At 40.0% G+C, this 9808-nt stretch overlaps 1 protein-coding gene across 2 annotated transcripts; it reads right to left on the bottom strand.

Annotated features, from left to right (window-relative positions):
• Window positions 1-1590: 1590 nt before the first annotated feature.
• Window positions 1591-7374, bottom strand: C2H3orf62 (chromosome 2 C3orf62 homolog). Of its 2 annotated transcripts, none has more exons than XM_063291996.1 (4): window positions 7293-7374; window positions 3936-4365; window positions 2593-2687; window positions 1591-1861 (listed from the first exon to the last, which is right to left on the bottom strand). In XM_063291996.1, exons 1-4 carry the CDS (start codon window positions 7351-7353, stop codon window positions 1713-1715), a joined length of 735 nt encoding a protein of 244 aa, XP_063148066.1. In that variant the 5' UTR covers window positions 7354-7374; the 3' UTR covers window positions 1591-1712. The 2 variants fall into 2 exon arrangements, with proteins under 2 accessions (XP_063148066.1, XP_063148067.1); XM_063291997.1 differs by lacking the exon at window positions 7293-7374 and adding an exon at window positions 7086-7271.
• Window positions 7375-9808: the final 2434 nt, after the last annotated feature.

Below are 9808 nucleotides of genomic sequence, written 5' to 3'. Positions count from 1 at the left end.
TTAGGTTTGTTTATTTTATGCAACAAAATATTTTCTCAGCAGCGATGTAACTTGATTTGAATCACAATGCCATTTCCCCATGAAGAAAGTAAAAGCATCACCTCACAATAACGAAAAATATCCATTAACTCTTCTTTTTTCACTGCATGTCAGGGTTAAATGTACAGCTGTTTGGCCATTCCATGTTCATGTCAAATAACTCTAAGTTGCAGTTTAGTAGCACTGGTACACATTTTTTCTATATGAAGATATTATATAAAGTAATTCATACTATGCTAGGTAGTGTGCTCATATCAAATGATTATATGTGCTTATATCAAATTATTTTAGGGACAACTGGAAGAAAGTGGCATTCTAAGCTTGAATATTTACTGAGCTATAGTAAATATATCTGTAAATTATCTTTGGTATAGATAACTATCTGATATTAAATTTCCATCTTCCCCTTAACCTACAGTATTATTGCACCACTTTCTCATATCAGTGAGTTTTACAATTAGAAGCTGGTTTGGTTTTAATACAGATGAAAAATGGAGAGCTTTGCCTTGTATGAAGGGTGATAGATCACAAGGAATCAATGGCAACAGTTGCCAATGATGCACAGAGCTAGAAGCAAAGGTATACGCAATGTGTCCTATATGGCATTCTCTATGTTACCCCATACAAATTAGGTAAAGTATGGCCATTTTTCCATTCTGGATGTGGATAACCCTAGAATTATGTATAGCTGTAGAACATTCACTGGTTTACCAGAGACTTGAAGACTTATTTTTAATGCAACAGTGTTTCCAATTAAAGTATGCTGATATTTGTATATGTTCCTTACAAAGCTGGACCGAGGTTCCTAATTTGAACTGCTGAAAATATTTATGCGCTTACGCATGTCCTATTTTTGGCAAAGACAAAATAGGTCATGCCTAAGTACATAAATATTTTGGCAATCATTTCCTGATAAAGAGTACCCTGCTGCCTACTGTTTTCTTCTATGGCCAATAACAGTATTTTATCTATAAAAAGGCTGTAGTAATATGTGAAAGCTAAAAACCCACCAAATCTTTAATTTCATTCCAAATAAATTTTTTAGACAATTTGGAGGATGGGGGGGGTATATATCTTTTAAACTATACATTTAGGATCAAGATGGCTTACACAAATGCTTTTCTCCTTCCTTTCCTGTCTGATGTGAAAGCAGATGTGTGGCTTGCTGCCCCACCAAAAACCATGGAGTAAATAATCAATTCTAGGTGGACAAGGCCTTACCATTAATGAATCTCCAGATACAAGAAGTAAAGGGGTTTCATTCCATCACCAGTCAATTTATCTAGTTACCACTAGTATCTATTTTGTGTTTCCTTCTGTGAAATTCATCCCATGATTCAGATCTATTTTTTCTGGCTCTAAAGACATAAATGGCTGCTGCTTGGCAAGTATTTGGAAGCAACCATGACTTGAGTAATTATGTCACAAGCTGGCTTTATATATAGTATCTTCTTTGTAATGGAAACATTGTGTCTGGAAGAGGACAAGCAGCGGCATTTGATTTAGCTACCGTTCATTATCCTGCAGGGAAGAAAAAGGAAGCTCCACACAAGATTGTAAATCACTTACTTTAATAGCGCATCCTGCAACGGTCAGGACTGCTTGCCAAGGTTGCCATGGTTGGAAAATGTTACTACCAAATCTTAAAATAGCTCACACTTTATACCACCTGCCTAGTGCAACTGGTGCAAGGTGGAGCTGTTTAATCTGTATTCCTCTTCCATATCCAGCAAGGTTTCAATAATAGCTTCGTCTTCTGGGCTGTGTTCTAGGACCTTTCTGAAACTGTTCCTCTCTCCCAGATGGACAGTCGAGGACTCATCTACAGCAAAAAATACGTAAGAGTAGAGATTTGGTCCAGTTCCTTCAAAACACCCGAAGAATGTTTTGTTCTGGCCATAATACAAAAATACAGTATATCAATCTCCCCATCCCCCCATCTGTTTTGTCTGAAGAAAATAAGAGTTTCAACTTGAATTCCAATTGTCCAAATCTGAGAACATAATCAAAATTGCTTCTGCCAAGCCAGCAGCCCCAAACATTTACATTTGGTCTTCATTCTTTTTCTTAGCTATTATAATAACTCTTCCCACATCTATTCTAGCAGTATTTGCTATTTCAAATACGGATGGGATGTGTTCTGAATGTTTGCAGGTTTGTGAGAAGCTGGTGGACTAGAGGCAAGGACCTAACAAAAGCGATTACGGCAACAGACGCTTCTAAAGGGACGCGCCTTCCCATCCCATATTTCTGTCTTCCCACTGTTAAGGCCAAGCTTCTCAAGGCAATGCAAAGTTAGCCATTGCTACTTTTCAGAGCATGGCTTTTTCTTGAAATTACTTGCCTTGCATTCATTCTGGTGACTGTTGATGTCTGTGTTAAAACAATATAAATTGATAAATCTGCATGTGCCTAATTCAGCACAAAATGAAAATAGCTTAACTGCAGAAAAACTGATGCATGCATTCTAATTGCTTCTCTAAGCATGCAGGGCTAATGCCCTTCATAGAACCAATTTAAAAAGACCTGCGGAACAGGGTAGATCTCACTAACCAGCAGACATATCTTCATGGTCCTTTGGATTCTCTGGAGGAACATCACAGGAAATTATGCTTGTTTCTGACTTCATGGATCTTTCATCCGTTTTGCTGAACAGCATAAAAACACCTTAACTGAACACTAGACCAGGCAACTTCCAGTTGTAAAAGACACATTTGCAAACAAGCCAACCAATCTCACAAACTAAAATGAAATTTATTCCAGTGTACAAGTAACAGAGATATCTCAATTTTCAGAGTTATGGTATCCAGATTCATTTAGCATAGCTATTTTTATACATTAAGTCATAAGCCCATTTAATTGTTACACCTTTGTGTTTAGCAAGGGGCAAAGATGTCTTCACACGCACTTTCCCAACCTGCCTTTTCAATGCCTTTTTTTTTTTCAGGTTTTCCATAACATATTTTGTATACAGTTTTAAAGAACTGCATCACTTTATCCAAAAAAAACTTTTAAAAAATAATAATTCTTAGAGTTCGAGATTGGTCATTGTGAATTCTGTTGATCTGTATTAAAATACAAACCAAACAACCTTGCCCCCCTCCTTACCATAATGCTATGCAAGCCAGTGCCTGCTCTATTTTTTTTTAAGCATACAGCTTGCTCTTCTTGTGATCACAGCAGCTAATCAAAATAGAATACCAGTGAAATATGCAATGATAATTGAAACATAAAGTGATTTAAAAAGATTGTGCTATTTATTTAGGGGGCTTTTGATGTCATCCTCCATGCTACCACCAACTGCCAAATGATGGGCAGGATAAATTCCACTTTCTGTGCTAAGGATGTCCACTTTTCACAGAATAAGGAACATTGATTCAGAAGACTGGACATTTTCACCTCCATGGAGCAAGAGCACTTGCTGTAAGTCTTGAGCTCAGCCTGTTCCCTTCCTTAAGGATGTCTTGCAAAGCCTACCTTCACAAAATAGCATCTAACTAGCGATTGAGATTTCATCTGGAAACTGATACGAGTTCATCCTATTTCAGTTTACAAGTCAGCTGCAAAGCCAAAGCCCTGACTGAATAAAAATGTATTTGCTTGCTGGTCGAAGGAGATTAAAGATGGAGGGTTCGTTTTCTTTTGGCAATAAGTTTCAAAGTTGATGAGCTGAGTGAGATAGCATATTTTGACCAGCAAATTATTAGCGTATTATGTTTGGGTTTGGGTTTGCTCTGCTTTTTACCATTTGACCACCTTGGGCACCAAAATGCCTGGAGTCAGCTCTAGCATCCACCCTGTTCTTGACCAGCAGAAACCAAAGTTAACAGCCATCAAAGCTAAAGTTCAGATGCTGCTCATAATACACAAATCAAGCCTGTGAGAGCAAAGCATACCTTAAATGTCCTTTCTTCCACCTCTCACTGTCTTCTAGGCTGATAAAATACTGCTTGTCAGCCATAAAGATTGGTGGGTGCAACCAGGTATTTTCCTTGCTCATCAGTGGTTCCCGTTTGGGACATGGGATACTGGAGGTCACAGTCACTGGAAAGAGATTTGGCCTGAGGAGGGGATTCTCTTTTTCAGGAGGAGAAGAGACCGCTGAAGGCTGCTGGGGGCAATACACAGTAGGAGATATTACCTCTCCCTTAGGATTAAAGATATCTGCATTAGGGGGTGTAGAAAGCTGCGCTATTGGCAAATCAGAGTCCTGGTTGTTGCTGGAATCTTGGGAAGAAAGGAAAGGAATGGAGAGATCTTCCATGGCTCGGTCAATAGCTGCTGCTAGCTCCTTACGGCACCTACTTAATTTTTCAGACATCTCACCTGAAATGGAAAAATACCTAATTGTCCAGAAGTTTGATTGCTTATAGAAAGTTGTAACTGGAGCAAATGTGTAAATAGTTAAAGGCAATACCCCTCTGCCAGTCCCTCCTAAAACTTGTAGACAGGTACTCCTTTGGTTGGTAATTCATCTCTAAATATAAAATTGGGAGGATTACACCTCACGCTAAGCCATGCTTTCAACACAGTCAACCAAAGCAGTTGGTCAATTAGGGTGTGATGTGCTGCATTTGGATATGGAACAGACACCATTTGGGGTTGTGCAAAGCAGACTTTGTAACATACAGGCTGTGAAAGTTGCAACATCTGATTTACAAAAATCCAGATAACGGCAGTTTTGGGACCACCTGATACGGTAACCTTCCAACCTTCATTAAGCAGTGGCAATGTACTGTTACCTAAACTTTTTGGCTTAATTCTCATCTGACCATAGCCATACCACATTCATTTTGGTATACTATAGTTTAGCATGGTGTCTGAACCAGGTCATTTTGACTTGCTGAACAACTATGACTAAGTGTGATATATGAGTGCTTATCTTTAAAACATATCTACTTCTGAATATAATAAACAGACAAGAGAGATAAATTTTAGTTTTCTCTAGGTCTATCTAAAATATTTCTGACAGTTAATTCAGAAGAAATAAACTTTGACCAGGAAGACATGGCTTCATATCTTCACCCTGTCATTAAACTTGCTGAGAGAGCCTGAATCAATCATTTTCTACCGGACTATTATAAGGAGAAAGGACGAGAGAATCATATATGACCCTCTGAGCAACTTTGGAGAGAGATGGATCACAATTGCTGTAAGACTCATTAATAACAAATCTAAGCTTTAAGACTGTATAGTTAATAAATATTTAAGTTTTTTTAAATGCTCATCATTAATTTATCTTAATATTGTGTGTCCCAAATTCTCTTACTTTAATTTTTTACTAAACTTCTGTATGATCTTGCCTGACATTTTGCTTTCCCTAGAAATCCCATAATCTGTTCATAAGATACAAGTTATCTGTCTAAGCAACCTGTGCTTATATTGTTGAAGTGTTGAGGGGTGCCTAATCTACATTAAGGGGCTTTATAAGCCAGTACCCCTTGTAATCCAAGTATGGGACCCACCAGACCTGTTTATCAAGACTTCCCGATTGCAAGACAAGTACAAGATAAAAGAGCAATGCCCCAAATCCTTTTGTTCAGCAAGGAAGTCATAAGCTGAACTGAAAGCCTCCCGGCTAAAGCCTGGTGCCCCTCCTCTCCCTGTGGAAGGTTTCAACTGCCACGGAACCTTTGCTTCTACTAGAACTTTCCCCCAAGATGGGACTTACTGCCTTTCAATGCATTTGAAGTCATTTCCACCACTATCTATTCTTCCTCAACCTTTTCACTTCTGCGGGTTCCCACCAGCCTTTTGCGCTCTCTGCTTCTTAGCTGGTAGCAGTCCTTTTGTTCCCTGCCTCTTCTTCAGGACCTCTCGTAGCTTTAGCCACCGGTGGCCTTTTTGTTAGGATTGAGAATTACCCTGATGTTTATTTTCCGACTTTCCATTTTCCAAAAGCCATAGGTGGATAGTACCTTTATTAGAACCATAAAACATGCCACAAGTATGTTGAAAGGTCGCACACAGTTTTTGCCATTTTGGTTAGCCGTAATGAAGGTCTGAGCTTATAGCACTGAAAGTCAACCTGGAACCATCTGGATATTTGGGACAATTCCCATTACTTTTTGTCATTGGCCATGCTAAATGGAGCTAGTGGGAATGGTTATGAAAAACATCTGGAGGGTATTGCCTACTCCTGATTTAGAAGTTACATTCCAATTTTGCTTTGCCTAACATTACAGAGCCAAAATATATGTGTAAAATAGAATTTGGTACAAAGACTTTTGATGAAATTAACAACTTTCTTTAGAGATAGCTTCTGAATGGTAAATGTAACAGCCTCAATACCTATAGAATTATTTTATTTGTGTTATTCTTGAAATAGTTGCAAGTATGTAGCCTTAACTATTTTTAAAGATGCTGGAACACTCAGAAAGTCTCTTTGAGAGAACAGTCTGATTCAGAGATTATGCTGGCATGACATGCTTGCTTATAGTTAACTAACCCTGGTGTACTAAACTAACCCAATTTTCTGTGTACAACACACTGAACCATAAAGCAATCATACAGTTAAATTCATACAAAGTAGTAAGCTATAAATTAGTAAGTCACATTTTGATTCAGTATGATGTATGAAAACAGATGGTATAAGTGTGTCTGTCTGCTCTTCTGCCAAGCTGTCTTACTGCAGATATGTAGCATGCCTTAAATTCAAGGCACATTAAGAAAGGCACATAGTGATTGGTTTTAAACGTTGCTCTAGTTCATGATTTGTTTAACAACAACAACAAAAAAAAATGGGGTTCACCCTTTGTGCTATAAGTCACAATTTATAAGGCTTAATTACTGAATTGATACATGTTAAACCAAAACCAAATAAATAATGTTACGGCATAGCATATAGTATTTGAAACTAGCCATTAACATACTTTTAAGTTAACTACCATAGGCAGCTTAAAGAACATTTCAGTCAAATGATATTTCTTCAGTTCTTTTTCCAGTGTCTATGAAAAGTTAAGATGAGAAAAGTAAAACCTTTAAGAGAGCAAAGTGGAGGATGAAGAAGCACCTGTTCATGTTTTTTTAAACAGGTTTCACCTCACCTTAAAAATTCAAGCAACCCCACCCCTCCTGTTTTAATGCAGCTGGTTTTGATTAACTTATGGCAGTATTTTTAACAAACATTTATGTAGGTTCCATACATTCTTTTGATAACCAGTCACTCAGACCCTGAAAAATACTAACTGAAAGATTCATTGACTCTTCAACCAAACTGACTAGACATAGCACCCCAAGGATAGGTTGCTTACCTATAACTATGATTCTTTGAATGGTCATCTGTGCTCTCCACCTATCTATGAATGATTTCATAAAATGCCTCAGGCAAGGCAACTCAGCGCTGTAAAAAAGCAACAGTTGCAACCAACGTAATACTAACAATAGAATTCAATACAGGAAAAACAATTTATCATTGTGGTTAACAGAAATACAGTGAATAATTACATTCCTGGCACAGGGAGTGCTATATCCCTCAAAGTTCCCTAGGTCTTCTGAACAGCCAAGTTTTTACAAGCTTTTGTCTGCGGTCTGTTTTTCCATGGTGCGACCATTGCTAGAACCTGTGGGCAGTTCTGTAGGTAAGTGGGAAGCACTGCCTCCAGCCCTCCAGTTATCTGCTCCAGATTGGTGGACTCTGCTTTGTTTGCCCAGGGTTTGAAGCCAGCATAGCCCAGGGACTGTTAGCCCTCTCAAGGTAGAGAGGAGCATAAGGAGGTGGTAGGAGCAATGCCTTGAGGCTATGCTTTATGGCAAGGAACCAATTGGGGTGGTGTGTTTATTTATACATATCTTGCTGTAACTGACTCTGTTCTGGGTCACATCATGCAAACTCATCAAATTCCTCTTCTGCATCAGTGGTTGGAGCACAAATTGGATGAACATTGTAGTAAAGGGTTGTCTCCAAAGGCTAATTGATATTATTCAGTCACTGATTGCATTGGAGCCAAGTACTGTTCTTGCTACAGCCTTCCTAAATATAAAAGCAACGCTGTTCCTTGTTTTTCGTGTCCTGAGTGGTAAACAGTGTGTTCTTCTTACTGAAAGTGTCCAATCCCAGCCCATCTCAATCTGCTGATGCTGGAAATATACACTCTTGGCATACACTCCCTTCTTCACTCATTCCTCGCAAAAACACCCCCCTACCACAGTGAGGCCGCGCAACAGGACTTGGTGGGGGGTCTCAACTGGGTGCTGGTTAAAAGGAGTTAAGGGAGAATGTGCTATGGGCTATTGGCCCTTTTTTGACTTTTGCTTGTTGTTTTTAAATGGTTTAGAAATTGAATTTATTTCTCTATGTCTATGGATGGATAATTTATCAAACTCCCAGGCTTTTAGGAATACTCTTGCATTTTAGAACTAGCTTGGTCTAAAATGTGTAGCTTCCCAACTGAAGCTGTAGTAGAACTTTTCTCTGTGTTGTGACATCAACGAATATTTATGTATTTATTCGTTTATTTATCAAATTTTATCACTGCCCATCTCCCCCCACAAAGAGGGATTCCGGGCGGTTTACAGAACAAAACAAAATGTAAAATACAATATTGCCATAAATACAATAACTATAACTATAAATAGATAAAAGACATAAAATATGGTAGAATCCAGATGGCTAAAATTATACCTCGATCAGTGAGTATCAAAGGCCATTCTAAGGTGCTAGCCATCCCCATGACTGACTATTCCTCTCTCTGCTCCAGACATGCTGACACAATCAGGTTTTTAATTTTTATGGAAGTTCAGGAGCGAGGGGGCTTGTCTCACCTCTGGGGGAAGAATGTTCCAGAGGACGGGAGCTACTGCAGAAAAGGCACGCTTCCGAGACCCTGCCTGGAATTCTTCTACAGATGGGGTCCGTAACATGCCCTCCCTACATGACTGGGTGGGACGGGTTGATGTCATGGGGATGAGACGGTCCTTCAGGTAACCTGGCCCCATGCCATGTAGGGCTTTAAAGGCAATAACCAACACCTTGAATTGGACCCAGAAGCAAACTGGGAGCCAGTGCAGTTCATGTAGCAAAGGTGTTATATGTGCCACCCTTGGGGCACCTAAAATTGCTTGCACAGCTGCGTTCTGGACCAGTTGAAGCTTCCAGATATTCTTCAAGGGTAGCCCCATATAGAGCGCATTACAGTAGTCTATATGGGAGATGACCAGGGCATGACTGACTATTCGAAGGGCCACTCTGTCCAGGAAAGGGCGTAATTGGCGCACAACATGGAGTTGAGCAAAGGCCCTCCTGACCACGACTACTACCTGCTCTTAGAGCAGGAGTCGTGAGTCCAGGAGGACCCCCAAATTACGCACCGGCTCTGTCTGGGGCAATGCAACCCCATCCAGAACCAAAGACGACAATTTCCTAGATACTGAGGAGCCATTAATTCACAGCCACTCCATCTTACCAGGGTTCAACTGAAGCCTGTTGTTCCCCATCCAGGCCCCCACAGCCCGCAGGCACCTGGGGAGGGTAGTCACAGCTTCACTTACCTCACCTGGGATGGAGATGTATAATTCGGTATCATCAGCATACTGATGATACCTCATCCCATGGTGATGGATGATCTCGCCCAGTGGTTTCATGTAGATGTTAAAGAGGAGCAGGAGAGTACCAAGCCCTGTGGCACCCCACAAAGAAGGGGCCATGGGCTGGATCTTGCTCCCTATCAACGCCGATTGGGACCAGCCCTGGAGGAAGGAGGTGGACCAGCGAAAACTATGCCACCCACCCCCAACTCCCTGAGCCGACCCAAAAGGATACCATGGTCAA

The sequence above is a fragment of the Candoia aspera genome, chromosome 2, assembly GCF_035149785.1.
Source record: "Candoia aspera isolate rCanAsp1 chromosome 2, rCanAsp1.hap2, whole genome shotgun sequence".
Taxonomy (NCBI): Eukaryota; Metazoa; Chordata; class Lepidosauria; order Squamata; family Boidae; genus Candoia; species Candoia aspera.
The sequence above is the reverse complement of the archived record's forward strand: the minus strand, read 5'-3'. Positions and strand labels throughout refer to the sequence as shown.

What these genes read in the sequence shown, in the direction of transcription:
- C2H3orf62 (XM_063291996.1), bottom strand. Translation starts at nt 7,353, where the DNA reads ATGAAATCATTCATAGATAGGTGGAGAGCACAGATGACCATTCAAAGA. An exon ending in TCAAAGAATCATAGTTATAG is followed by an intron (nt 4,366 to 7,292) that starts GTAAGCAACCTA and finishes TTTCCATTTCAG; the next exon opens with GTGAGATGTCTGAAAAATTA. An exon ending in CCATGAAGATATGTCTGCTG is followed by an intron (nt 1,862 to 2,592) that starts GTTAGTGAGATC and finishes TTTTTGCTGTAG; the next exon opens with ATGAGTCCTCGACTGTCCAT.